The 21,432-nt window shown below is 41.6% G+C and overlaps 1 protein-coding gene across 1 annotated transcript; it reads right to left on the bottom strand.

Annotated features, from left to right (window-relative positions):
* Positions 1–977: 977 nt before the first annotated feature.
* On the bottom strand, positions 978–15,772 carry si:ch211-157c3.4 (uncharacterized protein LOC561592 homolog). Its single transcript, XM_017706909.2, has 5 exons — positions 15,696–15,772; positions 5,167–5,222; positions 4,255–4,359; positions 3,839–4,013; positions 978–2,277 (listed from the first exon to the last, which is right to left on the bottom strand). The coding sequence occupies exons 2-5, from the start codon at positions 5,201–5,203 to the stop codon at positions 2,163–2,165; spliced, it is 432 nt and encodes a 143-aa protein (XP_017562398.1). The 5' UTR covers positions 5,204–5,222; positions 15,696–15,772; the 3' UTR covers positions 978–2,162.
* Positions 15,773–21,432: the final 5,660 nt, after the last annotated feature.

Below are 21,432 nucleotides of genomic sequence, written 5' to 3'. Positions count from 1 at the left end.
TAACTCTGTTCAGCTCTCAGCTTCATTATTAGAGCCAGACGGAGGAGGAAAAGGTGAGACGAGCTGCTTTTCCACCGTGTACGGGCTTTAACGTCTCTGGCGCTGTTGCCATGGTAACGCCGAATGACGGCACACGCGCGGTGGCGCAAAAAGCACATGAATTCCGATCTGAGCTGCACATTAGGTTCACATGACCACGAATCGGATACGTATCCGATCTAGGCCCACATGTGAAACTGGATCAAGTCGGGTCTGCGTCCACACAGCCCTGAAAACGCTGGATCTGGTTCACATTAGGGCCCAAAATCTGATTTGTGCCACTTCAGCCTGGTAATGTGAACGCAGCCTTGGAGTGCGTTTGACACGCCGATATAGTCACTGCTAAAAAGTTAAAATCCACTGTCATGAGACCCGTTTGGGTTGAACCATATTCAATTCAGGTTAATGCATCAGTAACTGACAATGAGACAAATATGAAATTATCTTTTTATTGACATTTCACTGATCGCATTAGGCTCTCTGGCCCTAACTCAGCAGTACTGCTCTCAGGTCCCTTGGTTATGCCGGAGTAGATATACAAGTAATAGTAAAATAAATCATAAAGGAATTTTAATGATATGACTGAACTAATCGTACATTAATGTGTACGTTGTCATAGAACAGACAAAAAATAAACAGCGTTATGTACAAAGCACGGAAGTGTCCTACATCTAATCTAGTTTGTTTCTAAAGAACAGCTCCAAATCTAAAATACCTGTTGGCTAAATTTGTGTTGCCGGACAACGGCGTCGGTTGATGACCCGCCCTGGTGTGGCCAATTTGGATCATATGAGGTAAACATGTGAAGTAGCTTACTTTCATTTTCATAAAATTAATTGCTCCTTACCAGGGTTGGCCATAAATATGATCATTAATATTCATGTCAATGAGCCCAACCCAAGCATCCTTCCCCCCAACCCCCCCCTCCCCGTTCCCCTGACCCCTCAGAATCGACAGCGAAGATAATCACATCACGTGCTCATCACAGTGTAAACCTCCTGATTTGCAGATGCTTGTTACAAACAAGACATAGGTGAGTTAAAGCAAAGGGTCCTTCGAATGCCAGGGTTGCAGAGCCGTGATGGAGAAAACAGGGATCGAGCGACGTCACTTATAATATAACGACTCTAATACCAACAGTTTGTTCGATTCCGCTCGTCTCTTTTTGGGGCCTTTGGGTCTGAGTTAAAACACTAAAGCTCAAAAGTGAGGTATGTCGTAAAACATGACTTTCTATAGAAGGAATATTAATAATAAATAAACTGATGTTTTAATACAAGCTAATAAAATGAATGTAATTATTAAAGTGGCCTAGGTTTGTGTTGTCATAGTTTTTCCTCTTGTTCAATAGAAGCCAGTAAGCACACCGTGAATCAACGTTCCGGATATTGAACTGATTCAAAAATGTCATTTGGTTGCTGTTAAATGTTTGGTTTAAATTCAAACCTTGGATTATTTCTATTGTGAAACAAGCTTTTTAGCCACCTCATGGCCGTGGGCTCACTGACGGGCCCGGAGGTTTATTGCACACTTCTATAACCTAAGAACAGCCCAACCTGTTTGCACTGAAGTTTCTGTAGTAACTGAATGACAAGCCTTACTGTGTAATAAATCTGGGATTTCAGTGGGTTAATATGCCAACCACCCCCGTAAGAAGCGCCCATGTTGGGGCTGGTTGGCACAGCATCAGTTTAGTCCTGCTTAGATGCTTTCATTTGCTGCAATTTGGGTTGTCCTGATCTGCAGGAGTGGTCTCCAACCCTGGTCCAACCCTTATCCACTAAGCTGTCCCACTCCAATGCATCTGATCCAGCTAATCAGGGACTTGGAAAGAGGCTGATTAGCTGGAACAGGCGGGACAGGGCCAGATTTGGAGACCACTGATCTGGAGAATGGCTGGGATACACAGCAGACAGTAAACACTGTGACAAATAACCCTCTGCTTTAACCACCCACCTCTACTTTAACACGTTCTGGTAGGTCACCCCATGATGACCATCAGCCTCTACACTATAAAACTGAATAAATGGTCTGTCTGCAACTGTGGCATTCTCACAAGCTGTGCTTTCAGAGCAGAGTTTGCAAGCAGCGGGACAGCGATGAGCTCAGGCGGGAGGCTGGGGTCAGCAGCATCGCTTCTTCTCCACGTAGAGAATCCGATTGCACCTGGGGCACGAGTGGTAGGCGTCTTTAAAGTGCTTGACGAAGAAGGGGATCAGACAGCAGCCAATCACCAGCCTGAAACACACAGATGAACCCTGGATTACACTGAGTCCTGGTGTGATGGCACTGTATGGCCAAAAGTTTGTAGACACCTCCTCAGGCAGTGTTTATTGGCTAGTAGTAGGTAGTTTGCCCCCCTTTGTTACAGTAACAGCCTCTACTCCTCTGGGAAGGCTTTAAACTAGATGTTCCCCGCTGAAAAAGGACAAACCGTAAAGGGTTTGGCTCCTAATGGGAATTGGCGTAATGGTTTCCTATGGAGGCCACTAGTTTCCTGTAGAACGCCTTTAGATCCTATTAGGAAGCCAGCAAATCATCTAGAAACAGCCCATTAAAATGGCCCAGACACATTACATAACCTTTAGGAATCAACAGAAACAGCAGAGTTGGAACATTGCAGTGAGGATTTGATTGCATTCAGTCAGTGAAGTCAGAACTGGTTCATGAGGAGTCAGGCCTCTTCTTATTTCCCTCGTTATATCAAAAAGAGGACTGCAAAACAGCAGGTTGGTTATTACTGGTTGGTGTTACTGCTACTGAGAGCTGATTGGTTAGGTGCTGATTGGTTAGTATTATTGTTACTGAGAGCTGATTGGTTAGTATTATTGTTACTGAGAGCTGATTGGTTAGTATTATTGTTACTAAGAGCTGATTGGTTAGTGTTATTGTTACTGAGAGCTGATTGGTTAGTATTATTGTTACTGAGAGCTGATTGGTTAGGTGCTGATTGGTTAGTATTATTGTTACTGAGTGCTGATTGGTTGAGTGCTGATTGGTTAGTATTATTGTTACTGAGTGCTGATTGGTTAGGTGCTGATTGGTTAGTATTATTGTTACTGAGAGCTGATTGGTTAGTGTTATTGTTACTGAGAGCTGATTGGTTAGTATTATTGTTACTGAGAGCTGATTGGTTAGGTGCTGATTGGTTAGTATTATTGTTACTGAGTGCTGATTGGTTGAGTGCTGATTGGTTAGTATTATTGTTACTGAGTGCTGATTGGTTAGGTGCTGATTGGTTAGTATTATTGTTACTGAGAGCTGATTGGTTAGTGTTATTGTTACTGAGAGCTGATTGGTTAGTATTATTGTTACTGAGAGCTGATTGGTTAGTATTATTGTTACTGAGAGCTGATTGGTTAGTATTATTGTTACTGAGAGCTGATTGGTTAGTGTTATTGTTACTGAGAGCTGATTGGTTAGTATTATTGTTACTGAGTGCTGATCGGTTAGGTGCTGATTGGTTAGTATTATTGTTACTGAGAGCTGATTGGTTAGTGTTATTGTTACTGAGAGCTGATTGGTTAGTATTATTGTTACTGAGAGCTGATTGGTTAGGTGCTGATTGGTTAGTATTATTGTTACTGAGTGCTGATTGGTTAGGTGCTGATTGGTTAGTATTAATGTTACTGAGTGCTGATTGGTTGAGTGCTGATTAATTGCTGATAGGCCGTCTTTTTGGAGAAGTGTGCTGGTTTTCACAGCAGTTCTCGCCCCCATTGCTCACTAGCAGCTCAACACACAGAGCTCAGAAATAAGAGCTATCAAGCTAAGAAGGGTTCATGTTTGCCACTCTTACCCGCACAAGATGAACAGGATACACATGAGCCAGGCGTAGGCGCCCACTTTGTAGTTGACGTTGGTGAGCACCTGCTCGCGGCAGGTCGTGCAGGTGGTCATCCCAGGGGTGCGGCCCAGCTGTGAGTCATAGCTTACAAACTTATTCTTGCCGTCATCAAACGACGAGGACTGGACTGCGAGAGCAAGAAAGAAGGCGAGAGTTCAGTGAGTTCAGTGGGTTCAGTGGGTTCAGTGAGTTCAGTGGGTTCAGTGGGTTCAGTGGGTTCAGTGGGTTCAGTGAGTTCAGTGGGTTCAGTGGGTTCAGTGGGTTCAGTGGGTTCAGTGAGTTCAGTGGGTTCAGTGGGTTCAGTGGGTTCAGTGGGGGGAGCGCTGAGTGAGAAATCTCAGCCTCTGTTCTCAGATTTTCAGACTCACCGTTTGTGGTGTGGGTTTTGATTTGATAGCCTTCATGGGTGGAGGAACCCGGGTTGAACGGCGTGTGAACCTTGTAGACTTTCACGTTGTCCCCTTTGTCGTCCACTGAGAAAACAGGAGAGGAGCAGGATGAGCAGAACTACAGTCACCACAGAACTTCTCAGAGGTTTTGCTATTTTTAATGCAGAACGATAAACTTTCTGTGCTGGTATCCAATTGTATTACAGGATGTTTTGGTATTCCAAATATTTTAAGAACAACAAGAAGTTATGAAGTGATAATTACCGTGCTGTAATATCTCTATCCGCTTTTTTAAAGTACGAAACGTTTTGGTCTTCTTAATCATCTACATTTGATTGATGAATTAAATGGAAACACACATTACTATTTATTTATTTATTACTTAAAATAATGTGTTAATTAATTACTTTAATTGTTTTTCAACGTATTTGAAATAGTTTAAGAGCAAGAAGTTGTTAAGTCAGAATTAACACACTGATATTTTTCCACTTTTTTATGACAAAACATTCCGGTTATTAAGCCATTTCTGAATCATCTACAGCTTTATTCATTAATTGTAATGTCTGTATTTATTTGTAACATATTTAATGATTTCATGCGTGTATTTGTTTATTTCATTTTAATGCACTTTATCCGTCCTTTTCTCAGAATCGTCTGCGGCTTCATCCACTTCTTAAATGCGTCTCTTTGTTTTGCAGCGTCTCGTATCCACAGCGTTTGGCGGACGCTCATATCCACAGCATAACTGCTTTAATTATTACTATTATTGCCTAAAGACTCTCGTTAGTGTAGCGTGGCGTGAAGCTCGGACGGAGAATCAAACCCCAGTCGTTCCTTCTTAGTCCAGAATTAGGCTTAATCTGAGGCTGGAGCCGAGCCTGATGAACTGACCTGGTATGATGTAGGGCGGCGGGTCTTTGGCACTCATGGTGTGTCAGGATGGCTCTCTGGAAAGGACCGAGAGAAGAGATCAGTCTCACTGTTCACTGTTCACTGTTTACTGTTTACTGTTCACTGTTTACTGTTCACTGTTTACTGTTCACTGTTTACTGTTCACTGATGCTTTTCTGTTTCCTTTATTGTTGGTTTAGTTGATTTTCTCAGTGAAGAGAAGTTTAAACGTCCTCCACAGAGAAAATCCTTGAATCCTGTATTTTTCCTGCACATTTTACAGCAGAGTTACTGTTGATTTACTGAATTTTATATGGAGGAAAGAATAAAACAGCAGTACAGACTGCGCCGTAACTTTAGCACAGGCCACATTTTATGGCACTCAATACGTTAAATTCAGCGAATAAACAGTGACTGTGTGTTAAAATGTGCAGATGTGTGTCTCTGTAGAGAACGTGTTCACTTACTTACACGTATTTACACTAATTTACACTTATTTACACTAATTTACACTTATTTACACTAATTTACACTAATTTACACTAATTTACACTTATTTACACTTAGAAAATCAGCAAAACATGGAATTCAACTGAAATGTTGAGCAAGACTGAATGTGATTTTCTTCATTTCAGGCCAAACTAAACAAGATGATATGTCCACTCTTAAAAAGGTGGTTCTTCAAGGGTTCCTTAGTAAAGTAAATGGTTCTATATAGAACCGTGAACACTCAAAGAATCCTTTGCACAATTAAAGGGTTCTTTGCATCATGATAGATAGATAGATAGATAGATAGATAGATAGATAGATAGATAGATAGATAGATAGATAGATAGATTGACAGACAGACAGATAGACAGACAAACAGATAGACAGATAGACAGATAGACAGATAGACAAACAGATAGACAGACAGACAGATAGACAGATAGATAGACAGATAGATAGATAGATAGATAGATAGATAGATAGATAGATAGATAGATAGATAGATAGATAGATAGATAGATACTGTATTGATCCCTAAGGAAATGGTACTGTCTAGAACCTTTTTTTTTGCTAAAGAACCCTTGAAGAACCCTGTTTTTGAAGAGTGTAGACTGTGCAGAATGTATATCTTCATCATTCAGCTGCATCATTAACACGGGATTGTTTTCATCTCCGTCGCTGTTCATCTGAGCTGCTCTGACAACCTCCACCACCAGAGGGCGCACAAACATCGAACATCATTTAAAAACATGCACATGATTGCTGGTCACAGTTCTGAAAACAATCACAAATATTACATATAGGCAGTGGACAAATCTTACAGTAATATTTATTCATAAAATAAAAATCTATATTTATACATTAAAATAAAGGGAAAAAAGTGAAGGATACATTTAAAATACATGATTTCATTCCAAACTCTGAAGCACAACAAAGCGGCCAGAATTATACATTTAAAAATGTATTTCACAAACACAGTTTACGTTTCACTGCTGCCCAAAGAAACCCCAAATATAAAGAGATATAAACATGTGGAGAGATTTCACTCCGTCTGGATTCTGTTGGTCCATTCATCATCAAATTTACAGTGGAATGGGAAGCAGCTGCACTGGGTTCTCCAGTATTCCTCCGGGTTCTCCGATGCAGTCCAAGCACATGCAGTCAAGGTGTTTGGACATGCTGAACTGCCCCTTGGTGTGAGTCTGTCTGTCTGTCTGTCTGTCTGTCTGCCCTGTGATGGACTGGCGACCTGTCCAGGGTGTATCCTGCCTTCCGCCCAATGACCGCTGGGATAGGCTCCAGCTCCCCCACGACCCAGAAGGAGAAGCGGCTTAGAAGATGTGTGTGTGGTTTAATTTATATTGATTTATTTTCCTATTTTTATTTTTTTAATTATAAATATAATTATTTCTATTCATTGGATGCACATTAGAATATTTCACGCCTGTGCTGTTTCTGGTGTTATTAACGAGCTAAGAAGGGTTTTGAGCGTGGCAGCAGGTGATGAGAGTAGAGAAGTTAAGCGCACGTTCCTGAGTGCAGTCTGTCCTGGAGAACCAACCGGAAAGCACATGCTTCCCTTCCATTCAGAGGAACAGCGAATCCCAGAGAAAAGGCCCATTTACTGCCACGCTCAGCGGTGCAGCCCTCACTGAAGACACTGCTTATTCCCTGTTGGCTGGGTCTGGGCGGTAAATGGTGTAACTCGTGTCCTGTGTTGTACGTATGCTCGGTTTCTATCCGGTCCCAGATGGGTGTGGTTCTCAGTGAGGTAAATAGAGGGAGATCTCACTGGCTGATTCAGGCCTGGCCTGACGGAGACGGTGTGTCACTGTGTCTCTCAGATGCGCTAGAGCGGCTGACACAGTCATCACTGCCAAATCCAGCAGGGTGTAGGAGTCGTGACGTAGTCTGACCGTTCTCTAACACCATGTAGACGCAGCAGGTGGAAAACTTTGTATCATATCAAGTCACCATAGTAATTTCTGTCATAGTGTTCGCACATGAATGTTCTACTGGCGGTGAAAAGACCGGCTTTGTCATTAAGCAACCAACAACACTTAATGGTGACATTCATGTAATGTCCACATAACAATTGAATGCATATAAGTAGTTGTTATGATTTGGAAACCCTGTATACAAATATATATATATATATATATACACACATATACTGGCTTCACCAGCATATGAACTTGAGTGACGTCCCATTCTTAATCCATAGGGTTTAATATGATGTCGGCCCACCCTTTGCAGCTATAACAGCTTCAGTTCTTCTGGTAAGGCTTTCAACAAGAGTTAGGAGTGTTTATGGGAATTTTTGACCGTTCAAAAATTACTAAGAAATTTCACGACTGGACTTGCTGCACAGGCGGCATCCGATCACGGTACCACGCTGGAATTCACTGAGCTCCTGAGAGCGACCCATTCTTTCACTAATGTCTGTAGAAGCAGTCTGCAGTGTGTGTGTGTGTGTGTGTGTCTCTGTGTGTGTATATACATATACGATGTACATATATGCATAGAGTCATATGAAAAAGTTTGGACAGCTTTAGTCTGAGTTTAACATATTGGACAAAATTAACCTAAAATATGCCATAACATTTGCACAGGCCACTTTTCATGTTTCACTTTTGGCCCCACTATTTCAAATTCAGCAAATAAACAGTAACTGTGCATGAAAATGTGTGTAGAGGACGACATGGAACTCAACTGGGGTGCCATATGTATGTGACTATGTTGGCATGTATTTAAAGCTGCGCTATGTAAGATTTGGGGATTTGGAGACCTCTCTGGTGGAAATGTGCAATTGCATCGCATGTGCGGAGGAACATTCTGCAGCGTGGGTTGTGCTTCGAATCCCTTTTTCAAGCGGATTGATCTGATGATTGTAAGAGAATTCAAAGAGAACTCGGTCTAAACTGAGTGAAGGGCGCGTCTTCCGTGATGTGAGTGAGTTATCTACTGTCTACGAAGGCGCTATAACACCCATTAAGTCTCTGAATACCGTACTTGTGACGTAAATGTGATTTTTTTATGAATTAAGCTTGAATATCACCGTCGACATCAGTGTAATGTTGATGTTAAGATCATTTGAGACCTAAACGTTGAGCCGGATCTTCTTTTTGAGTCTGACATTAATGCGTAAAGACGTACGACGTGGTGTGAATTTTAGATGATTTTTTCAGGGCGAATAACGCGCTCGCCAAAATTTTAGCCTGTTTTTATTCTCCTCGCTCAGAAATCCTACATCTCTCTGCTTTGAGAAAAAATCTTACATAGTGCAGCTTTAAATATTAAAGAAACAGTTCACTGAAAATATAGTTACTCCAAATGAAAGGGGGATCAGCCGAGACATGATCGCTGTCTGAAGTGTCTGTAGTTTCCTGGAGCTCACAAGTCATGTAAATTGTTTTGAGTGACATAGACACCTGTGGAATTTGCCTCCTAGCTAAACTAATGATCTGCTATATTTGGCCTAAATGTGTGAATTTGTTTCTGCCATTCTTTAAACATTGGTAATAATAAATATACGTAATTCATAAATATTGACATTGACATATTGACACGGGACATTTACACAACCAATATAGACCTTTATAAAGGCTTATTCCAATAAGCACCAGTTGTCCTGAAGACTGAATTTAGGATTAACAATCATTTGTCTCTGTGTTTTGCACACTGTGGAATTAGACCTCCTCATTTAACCCGTCCGTGCAGTGAAACACCCACAGACATGCACGCTAGTGAACACACACACTAGGGGGCAGTGAGCACACTTGCCCGGAACGGTGGGCAGCCCTATCCACATCGCCTGGGGAGCAGTTGGAGGTTAGGTGTCTTGCTCAAGGGCACTTCAGTCATGGACCGTCAGCTGAGGGGATCGAACCGGCGACCTTCCGGTCACAGGGCTGGTTCCCTGACCTCCAGCCCACAACTGCCCCCTGTTTTGCCCATTTAAATGTCTTTTCACACCAACAAATGATATGACAACTGAAAAGCCTTTATAACTGTCCATGTAGATTCATGCCATTTGTTATGAAAGGCTTATCACTGTGGTCGGAAGAAAATTCCCATTTTTGGCGTTTTTCAGTTTTTGACATCATTTGAAAACACCCGTTGTGCTTGACACTGTGCGTAAATTTCATGGTGAGTGGACAAAAAGAAATGACCTAAAATGACTTGGAATAACGTCTGGTTCCATTGACTTACATTAAAAGTGGAGTAGGTTTTTTCCTTCTCCTGTAAAGAGAGCTGCCCTTCACTAAAGCCTCTCCACAAGTCACATACCCTGGCACACAGACTATTGCAGTGTGTTTAAGACGTGTTTTGGTGTGGTGGTTCAGGGTGGTCTCTCACTCTTATTGCACTTGGTCCATGTTGCTATGGACTGTTATTGTAGAGGGGATGGCTGTGGCCGTCAACAGTTGGAAAATAAAGCATCATGACTTGTGAAGAATGTCTCTTTTAATGGTGTTGAGCACCACGATGTCATCACTGTCAGAACAAAACCTCATTATAACATAACATTAAAACATTATAAACTTTAAATGGAAGTTGTTATTAAATCCATCCCAAACACTAAACCTAAACCCGCCCCTAATCCTAGTCCTAGCCGTAATGGTGTTGATAAGCAACTGACCATCACCAGAAAGCGTGTTAATGATTTAGAGCATCTATAGGGGACCATCCAAATACAGTGTGGCCAAAAATAATTCATTCCAAGTCATTTTGGACCAGTTCAGTTGGCTTGTTCCTCAGGAAACCTGAACACTGCGAAGAGTAGCTGGACGTCAAACTATGTAAAAAAGTAAAGAATGGCAAAAATGACATTTTATGTGAAAGTGATGATCTATATATAATCTAGAGCCTGTGAGTTGAACTGGATGGAGGAGCGCTGAGCTGCTGAAGCGGCCTGCACCGTTAGAAATGAAGGTTCTGTTCAGGTACGGTTCTGTTCATCAAGGTACAAACAGTGTAAATGTTCCCTCAGAGGTTCTACAGTGGTTCTAAGGTCTGATTGTGGAGCTTAAATCAGGTTCTCCAGTGAAAAGTTGGTATTTGTTCCTTTTCATAACCGAATGTTTTAAAACAGAGCAGTAGAGTAACAGCCTGGAGGCGAGGCGAGGCGGGGTGTGTGGAGTCAGTACAGCTTAGAACAGATCTTACATCAACCCTACATAACATGTTCATGAACGTTTAAATCAGCGTTCATAAAGCATTCTTAACATCTTACATCAACCCTTCATAACATGTTCATGAACGTTTAAATCAGCGTTCATAAAGCATTCTTAACATCTTACATCAACCCTTCATAACATGTTCATGAATGTTTAAATCAGCGTTCATAAAGCATTCTTAACATCTTACATAAACCCTTCATAACATGTTCATGAACGTTTAAATCAGCGTTCATAAAGCATTCTTAACATCTTACATCAACCCTTCATAACATGTTCATGAACGTTTAAATCAGCGTTCATAAAGCATTCTTAACATCTTACATCAACCCTTCATAACATGTTCATGAACGTTTAAATCAGCGTTCATAAAGCATTCTTAACATCTTACATCAACCCTTCATAACATGTTCATGAATGTTTAAATCAGCGTTCATAAAGCATTCTTAACATCTTACATCAACCCTTCATAACATGTTCATGAATGTTTAAATCAGCGTTCATAAAGCATTCTTAACATCTTACATCAACCCTTCATAACATGTTCATGAATGTTTAAATCAGCGTTCATAAAGCATATTATTATGGATGACTGTGTCATTTTCCTCTAAGAGACATTTTTCTAAATGAATGTTCTCATTTTTATTTTGAAAAATATATCAAAATATCAAATTTCTGCACAGCCACAGTAAAAAAACTCGCTTTATCCTTTATTTTCATTAAGTGCTTTGACGCTTAGACACACCTTCATATGAAGTTTCAGTCAGTTGGTTGTTCCTAAGCATATTTAAAAGGAATTTACTGTCCTGTGACATGCACAGCAACAAATGCTTTACTGTAGGGTGCTGTTTATAAGGCAACATGACACCTACATAAGCTTGTCATAAACTGTTTATAACTATACATATACATAATGTTTTAAATGCATTTAATAACCGTCATTCGCTATAAAGGTTACATTTGCAAATTTTGTTCAAAGTCAGCTAAAGTAGCCTTTATGACAGATGACGCCTGTCGTAATAAGCATTTATAAACCGTTATGTAGGGATACGTCAGTTGTAATGACAACCTTATGTAGGTGTCATGAACAGTGTTACCAAGAAATCAAGTGTCAAAGCATTTAACGACCAAAGGGATAAAGCGAGGTCATTTTTATTTTGGTGGTCCAGAAATGAGGCGTTTTACTGAAAGTAATGTACTCTATTTAAATGAAAAAATGAGGGCTTTTATTTTGAAAATTGTATCTCAGCAATTTTTATATCATAATTAATATCATGTAATATCATGCAAAGCATATCGCTGCTGTCGGACCGAAACCTCGTATCTCCAAAGCGGTTGCTTTACAGGAGAAGGAAAAAACATCCTTTAATTTTAATGGAAGTCAATGGAACCAGACGTCTTTCCAAGTCATTTTGGGCCGTTTCTTTTGGTCCATTCATCGTGAAATTTACACACAACGTAAGGGGCAACAGGTCCTTTCAAACTACATCAAAAACTGATGTTGATTGAAACATTCATTATGAAGTGTTTATGTAGGATGTTATGAATGTGTTATGTGGACTCCCCTCAAGGAAAGTGTTACCCTATTATGTACCCTTGAGGCTCCCACCCCAGTGACAAGAGTCACAGTTTGCTGCCTTTGTACAGGACGACTGGTCCTAGTTCAGGATGCACAGTCACTGTCTAATCCTCCACCTGCGTAGCAACGTCTTTCAGAAATACCTGAAGAAGTTAAGATCTCTGAAAGAGACGAGGCGTTTGCGTTTAGCTGGACTATGAATGAACAGCCAGTGAACGCCTATGATGACGAGCCGCCACAAACATTTCACTAGCCTAGCCCTTGAGAAACGGGCGTCTACCAGAAGGCCAGGGTGGAATGCTGCTCCGCGGGATGCTTTGTAACCCCATCACTGTAGACCAGCATCGACCAAGAAACCAGGCTTTCACCTCACACGGTGATCCAGGATTGCACGTTCTAAGGTTTCACCTGCTTTAACAGCACTCGAGGGCTTGGTGATGAGATATTCACTACGATAAGGGGTGATAGAGAAGGAAAGGTGCTCCAAACGGGGAAGAGTGGTCCTCCAGGGGCTCTGTGCCAATTAAAACAACGCCGAAGCGGCTCTAAATAAGGTGCTAGATACTTCACTCTTAATTGATGTCTAATTATTATCGTTTTATTTAATCCCTTAAACTCCCAGTCGTATTTCACATGGATTACAGGGCTAACTGAGCTAGTCTAGTATCTTGGCCTTTTGAGGGGTTCACCTTTGTTTGACCAGGCCGATCAGACTGAGGTTAAAAATCTCTTCCCAAAGTGAGCCGGACACACATTTCTGTGACAGTGAAGTAAGGTGCTGAAGTTTGTGCAGGACGTTCTGCGTCAGAGCTGGTCGAGATCGGAGATCGTCCTGCGTAAATGGGCCGAAACTGACCAGCACTGAAAGTTTCAGAGTTCTTCTCAGAGCTGCTTCCAGTCACAGAACTGATTTAATCACATTCAGCTTTCACTGATTTTTACACTGAAGAATACTTTAAAGGCCGACAGTCTATTTAGAGGTTGTATTCCACTTCCTTGTGACTGGAATATGTAATCGAGTGGAATTCTTGGCATCTGAGGTGCCTGTCGGTGGTTCATATACATGTCATCACCGTTCAACAGGAGAACAAAGATTCTCCTAAATCCCCAAAACATTATTTACTTTTCAGGTAAGTTCATTTGATTTCAATAGAATTTATGTTGGTCTATTGATCAGGAGATTTTCACGCAAGTTAAAGGACTGTTGGGCTCAAATGATGCAGAAAAATAAAAAAAAAAAAAAGGAAAAAATTAAGATAGTTGTATCTACACAGCAGAAGTCAGAATATATATATATATATATATATCAGAAGAAAACTTCATACCTCCAAAATGGTAACTACAGGAGAGGCAAAAAACGACTACTTTTAATGTAAGTCAAGGGAACCAGACGTCTTTCCAAGCCATTTTGGGCCGTTTCTTTTGGTCCATTCATCATGAAATTTATGTACAATGTAAAGAGCAACGGGCTTTTTCAAATTATGATAAAAGTTGAAAAATGATGGAAAAAAATGGAGATATGAGGTTTATATATATATCCATCCATCCATCCATCCATTTTCTAAGCCGCTTCTCCGTCAGGGTCGCGGGGGGATGCTGGAGCCTATCCCAGCAGTCTTCGGGCGGAAGGCAGGATACACCCTGGACAGGTCGCCAGTCCATCGCAGGGTTTATATATATATATATATACATATACATATATGTATGTGTGTGTATGTGTGTGTGTGTGTGTGTGTGTGTGTGTGTGTGTGTGTGTGTGTGTTTTTACTTGTCACTGTCAGAAAACCTCATATCTCCATTTTTATTGATGCCAGCTTACGATAAATGGACCAATAGAAATGTTTTAAAATGACTTCCATCCCATTCATTTCCATTGAATACATTTTTCTCAGCCCTGTGATGGACTGGCGACCTGTCCAGGGTGTATCCTGCCTTCCGCCCGATGACCGCTGGGATAGGCTCCAGCACCCCCTGCGACCCTGACGGAGAAGCGGCTTAGAAAATGGATGGATGGATGGACATTTTTCTCATATGTGTGTGTATATATATATATATATATATATATATATGGGAAAATATGTTATATATGATATGTATTTTCCTGTTAAATGATAATATATTGCAATACAGCATATGACATTTTGAAAAAGAATTCCGGTGCAGGCATTTCTATTTTTCTATTACTTCTTCGATTTTTGGATATCATTGGAAATCGTGTGAAAGAGGCAGCTGTGATCTACACTGTGTGAACGTTTCGTGACGTCTGGACCAGCAGAAATGGATCAGAATCCTCGTTACATTTACACATGTCGAAATTAGGACCTTTACTTATGAGCGTACTTATAATAACGTCATTTTTTATACGGGTGATTGATAACATCATTCATTCCAAACGTCTAAAATCCAGACCTGTTTACATTGTTCTGTTGGACAGCATCAAATACCAAATCAAATGTGGCCATTGATATGACCCGCTGTAGACCCGCCATTCAGCCCTGCTCCGAAACGTCACCCACGCCCTTTAAAACGTAATCGCACATCAGCGCAGAGCTTATCGGCCCGAGATTCAGAAAGTCTAAACAGATTCCTACCACTGACCTGGTGCCACTAGGCGGAAAAGTCGACTATATCAACGACTGTCCTCTAACGTTACGTATATTAGGCTGTTTATCAAATGAAACATAGTACAGTAAGAAACAAGGTGTGGTGGAGTGCCAGCTGTCAGTCCCGGCCCTGTGGTAATTATCTCTGTGCTTTATGGGTTAAAGGTAACTTTGATCCGTAATGATGCACTTCAGATCTCACCAACTGCTCAGAATCATACAGTGAAGGTTTTACAGACTGAGCAGAAGTTTGGAAGAAATCCTCATATCCCCAAAACTGTAACTTTACAGGAGAAGGAAAAAACAGACTCTACTTTTAATGTAAGCCAATGGAACCAGACGTCTTTCCAAGTCATTTTGGGCCGTTTCTTTTGGTCCCTTCATCATGAAACTCACACACAATGTGAAGGACAACAAGCATTTTCAAATTATGACAAAAAACTGAAAAACAACAAAAATGGAGATACGAGGGTTTGTTCTGACAGCAGCGACACACCGCATAGAATTCCACATTCATTACAAGTATTAACAGTATATCCTTGTTTTTGAACTCTATGCACACATATGTTGCCTTAAATACATGAAAATCCTCCTGAATCTTCATAATCAGCCACATAACAGCACACTGTCAGCTAACAGAGCGCTAGTGAGGAATAGGCAGAGTTAAAGTGCTCTTACCTCGCCGTACTGGAGCTGCTGCTGCTGCTGCTGCGGTGGCTCTTGTTGTCAGCGTGTCTGGAAGTGGTGCAGTACAGGTTGCTCAGCTTTAACTTTTCATTGCCTCACCTGTACTCCTCCCCACTCTCAGCCACAAAATTAACATCACCCTGATGAATATGCATGTGACCCAGTCGGAAGTCGTGGCTTTGTTTCTGGAAGATCTTCAGAATAACCTGTTCCTCTGGGGTTTTGCGTTTTATCAGCACCTGAAACTGGCAGAACTGTTAGTCACGGCATTAAGTAAGTTATGGAAGCTATGTGTTTATTTTCACAGCAGATGCCCAGTGTGTCATCCTGGTTTCAGACACTGATGTGGATCAGGCTCCCTGAACATGAATGAAAGCTATTTCTGCATAGCTGAGTTTGTGAGACGTAAACAGAGCGGGTTTAGCATGAAACGGTTCAGACGTCTTTACAGTGGTGGTGATGGGAACCAGGCGTCGCCACGACTACAACACAGATATAGACACTTTATTTACCATCCAGAACCACCAGAGAACCCACACGAGCTCATTCATTTAACTTCTTTATATCTATTGTTTTAATCATGTTTCTTATTTTTATTCTAATTTTTTATCTCCTTCTTTTAAATTTGATTAGCTTCTTTTAAATCTATTGTTTTAATTGTTTTTTTTAATTATTATTATTATTTACATACATTTTATTTTATTTACATTAATTACATTTTTCTGTATTTTTTCATTTGTAAAGCACTTTGAATGACCGTTGTGTATGAAAGGTGCTATATAAATAAACTTGCCTTGCCTTGCCTTCTGAGCTTATACGGAATGTTGATGATGGAAAATAGTGGAAAATCTGGAATAATTAGTTTTCTCTGGGGACTATTTTGCCGCACAGCGCCCTGCATGTCTCCCTCCACCATGAATAGAGCCTTTATTTGTAGGATCTCATGTCAGGCTTTCTGAATCTGTTTTCTTGATTTATGTGAAATGCACACAATTTCTAAGTCGCTTATCCTTCTGGGTCACTTGGGGTGCTGGAGTCTATCCCAGCGGAAGGCAGGAAACACCCTGGACAGGTCGTCAGTCCATCACAGGGCAGAAATACAGAAATATACACTCACACACTCACTCACACCTAGGGGCAATTCAGCGTGTCCGAAACAGACTAAATAACTAAACAGAGAACAGCCCAACGGTCTTGTGTGTAAATTACCGAATGGACTTTATCCAATAATTAAATCTAAATAAATAAATAAACAGGTGCACTAAATTTAAATGCCATTTTAATTTTCTTAAAGCTGCACTATGTACATTTTAGGGATTTGGGGACCTCTCTGGTGGAAATGTGTAACAGCGCCCAGTGTTTAGTAGCGTGGGTTTTGCTTCGGCCCCCTTCCCTGACTGGGTACATCTGACGATTGAAGGAGAATTCAAAGAGGACTCAGTCTAAACTCGGTGAAGGAGCGTCTTCTGAGGATGTGAGTGAATTATCTACTGCTGTCATCACATCTTCATCAGTATAACGTTGATACTGAGATCATTTGAGACCTGAGCATCTTCTTTTGAGTCTGTGAAGGGACATTAATGCATAAAGTTGCGCGACGTGGTCATCGAATCGACTGACCGTATTCAAGCCTGTTTTTTGAATAATGCTGCTTCTTTAAATGTTAACTAAACAATCTTATATAGTGCAGCTTTAAATAGGAAGCCTGCACATCAGTTTCCACAAGCATTCCTCACATTTCTCCTACCCCACGGAACGGGTTGTTTGTGATCCTGCGCCGAGATACGGCCTTCAGGCCTTTCCACCAGCCGAGGGCATGAATTTCTCGCTGGTGCCAAACACTCGCTTTCCTCTCTAAAGCGAGTGTCGCTGCGTTCTCGAAGGCTTTCTGAGCCGTGAGATTCCTCAGCTGCCTTAGCGACAGTGTTTAGTGGGGGAAGGGGTGAGATGTCCACACCCTTCTGCCTCCAGCAGTGGGCTACTTTAGCTTGGGTCATCTGTGACAGTGTTGGGAGGAGACAGGGCGTGGAGACAGACTGCCAGCATGGGTCTGTCAGCTGTGTGCTTACAGCTGGCCAACGCGCCACAACGCACCACACCTTTGCCACTGTGGTCCAGCCTGTCCTGCAGCATTCCACCAAACCTCTCTCTGTTCTTCATTCCAAAAAAGGGCAGAAGTTTCTGCTCCTCAGCAGGCGGTGAGCTCGTGGAGTAGGCGTGGGCCCTCCCTCTACCCATGTTAAGCACTTTAGTATTTGTTTATACTGTCCCATTCAGCACTTTTACATTGTGCTTTGTGTGTGTTGCACCACTGAGAACAATGAGGAAAATTCTGATCACGCTGTTCTGGTGTAACGTCAGTAATAAAGCAATAATCCTGGAGAGCCTGCGGTTTACTGTGCCTTAAAACACCTGTAACAAAGTATTCAATTCACTTGAGTTAATCAATAATAATCGAAATAAATCATTCTTCCACCATGATGTATAGTTTGTTTACAGCTATCGTTGCCAAGCAACCGTGGACTGCTAGTAGCACCTTCACATACACTGTATGGCCAAAAGTATGTGGACACCAGTCCTAATGGTTGAGTCCAGATGTTTTAGCCACAGTTGTTGCTAACAGGTGGATACAATTAAGCACATAGTCATTTAATGGTGAAAGACAAACACTGGCAGTAGGATGGGTCATACTGATGAATTCAGGGACTTTAAACGAGGCGCTGTCATGGGATGTCACCTTCAGCACAAGTCAGTTTGTGAAATATCCGCCCTGCTAGATCTGCCCCAGACAACTGTAAGTGCTATTATTGTGGAATGGAAGATTCCATGAGAAACAATAGCTGAGCTATGATGCAGCAAATCATGCAAAGTTTTAGACCTGAGCTTCATGAAATGGGTTTCCTTGGCTGAAGGCTGCACACAAGCCTAAGATCACAATGCGCAATGCCAAGCGTCGGCTGGAGGGGTGTGAAGCACCGGCACTAGACTCTGGAGCAGTGGAACCGTGTTCTCTGGAGTGATGAATCACAATTCACTGTCTGGCAATCTAATGGATGATTCTGGGTGGGGTAGATACCAGGAGAATGTTACCTACCAGAATGCATAGTGACAACAAAAGTATGTGGACATTACTCTTAATTATTGAGTTCATTGTTTAGGGACAAGGGGGATAGGGGTGGGGTGGGGGGGTGGAAGAAGCCCCTCGTAAGAACAGCGTCTATTTACTGCAAAGCCAAATCATACCTGCGCTTGGGGCTTAGCGTGTACAGGATGATGATGAGAAACCGAATCTGCTTCTCACTCAGATTTCCATTCAGGTGGGCTGTTATCCTGCAGGAGTGTCTTTTTGATGTTGTACGTTTATTTTCAGTGTTTTTCTTTCTGTCAAATGTGGACATTTTTGAAACACACTGGCCCACTTTGGGCACCTCAGTGGAGCACATTGTTTAGCACACTCCACGGCTTAACCTAGATTGTAACGTTTATTTACAATACAAACACCAAGAGATGAGCAACAAACAGAACCGGAGTGAAAACGGAGCAAATGGAGCATCAAAAGCAACCAGAAAGTAAACAAAGCCAAAACCAAGAAGTACACAGCAAAAATGTGACCTTGTCAAGTGAAGTGATCTTAATCTAGTCAACATATCTCATATTTGCCATTTCGAGATGGTTGTGCACTTTTTATAAGATTATCTCACTTATTTCTGCAGATTTGTAACTTGTTTTACTTGTTAAGATCATTTTATTTAGTAAAATTCTCTCTCACTGTACTAGCAGATCATGACCTGCTGTCAAGCTCATTTCTTACACCAAGCAAACTTATCTGAAATATAGTGAGATCACTTTACCTCATAAAATGACTTAAAACAAGTAAATAACGTGTAGTATTAAGGTAAATAATCTTAAATTAAACTTATAACAATCTCAACAGGAAAAAAAATGATTGCCTACATTCAACCCCTGTGTGGTGTTCAGGGCTGTGGGACCCGTTTTTAGTAAAAAACAAAAAGAAAAGTAAAAGTAAAGTAAAACGAGAAGTAAAAAAGTAGAAAACTATTATGAGATGTTATGAACTCCAGCAGCACTGCTGTGTCTGATCCACTCAGACCAGCGCAACACGCACTAACACACCACCACCACGTCAATGTTACTGCAGTGCTGAGGATGACCCACCACCCAAACCTGTACCTGCCCTGTGAGGGTCCATGGGGGTCCTGACCACTGAAGAACAGGGTAACAAAGTACTCATGATATGGAAAAACTTCAGCAGTGAAACACAGACACTTGTAGTAGACCTAGAAATATTACATGGACACTTGAAATATTGATGACGTAAACGTTCCTCAGTCTTTTGAATCTGGCTATCTGCTTGAACTGGACACCTGCCATCTTCTCTTTTCTGCAGGTTCATTAAGACTCTGGGATTAAGTTTCTGAGCTGCTGAGCTGACGGTCAGAGTTTATACTGGCTGACCTGCAGCTGAAATGCATTTTGGTGATATGACAGGTGTGGAATTGTGTAGAACTGAGATGTCCCATACTCTAAAGTGGGCGGAGCTAAAGTGCTATAGGCTGTAAATGTTCCCTCAAAGGTTCTACAGTGGTTCTAAGGTCTGATTGTGAAGCTTCAATCAGGTTCTCCAGGTGAAAAGTTGGTATTTGTACCTTTTAATAACGGAATGTTTTAAAACAGAGCAGTAGAATAAAAGCCTGGAGGCGAGGCGAGGCAGGGTGTGTGGAGTCAGTACAGCTTAGAACAGATCATTTCAGTGGATTACGGTTCAGTTATGTTCCCTGACTTAAGGCACTGAGATGGAGCCTTGAGGGTCCCACCCCAGTGATGAGGAACCACCTTTTTCTGAGAGTGTAGTTTGTTGATGGGGTAGAAGAGTCGGAGCACATTACGCTGCAGTGCATGTTACACCCTTCGTAAGCCTGTCTTGCCTGTAGAGAGCCTATGGCCTTGTTTACCTGATTTTAGGGCCTGTTTCTGTGAAGAATGGGTTAATTCCTCAACAGTTGTAGAAAACATGTGTAACACCATTCCGCAGCCCGAAGACACAGTGAAGACAAAAGGCACCTTGTCATTGATGTAATGATTGATTGTAGTGAGATTTCAGTGTTTTGTTTAACCCTGTAGGCCAGTGTTTCCCATCCATGGTACTGTAGTCTACACTGTCCTTCCAGAGCTAAATCAGGAGATCCAGAGCAGGAAAACACTAAAGTGTGCAGTGCAGACAGAAAACACTGGATGAGGAATAGACCCTGAAAATGGCTTATTTCACAGAAACCCATTTGAAATATTAATAAATCACATAATTTTTCTTTTGGTAAACATTAAAAATGGGGCCCACAGACCTGAGCACCACACAAGGGTTAAGGGGTTGATATAGCACGGGATTTAAATCTTTAAAGCATGCGCATCTTTTAATGCGCGTACAGTGTGATATACATGTTGACACATGTTTGAATCAAGTCAGTTCACTGCATCCCTGTTTTTTTCAGGCAAGAAGTCTTCAGAAGGGCGGAGTGTGACACTGAACAGTTTGTCTTTTGTGATTTACCCGGCCCGCCTACCCGCAGGCCCACGCACGCTCGTGCCAAACAGGACGACGTGTCTGTCTGCAAGAGTGCAAGGCTGCCACCACTGGACTGCATGCGTGTGTGCATGCATGTTGAGTGTTTGCTGGCTGGGTGTAGGTTTAGGGGCCTGCAGTGATTTCTTG

The sequence above is a fragment of the Pygocentrus nattereri genome, chromosome 14 (assembly GCF_015220715.1).
Source record: "Pygocentrus nattereri isolate fPygNat1 chromosome 14, fPygNat1.pri, whole genome shotgun sequence".
NCBI classification, from domain to species: Eukaryota; Metazoa; Chordata; class Actinopteri; order Characiformes; family Serrasalmidae; genus Pygocentrus; species Pygocentrus nattereri.
The sequence above is the reverse complement of the archived record's forward strand: the minus strand, read 5'-3'. Positions and strand labels throughout refer to the sequence as shown.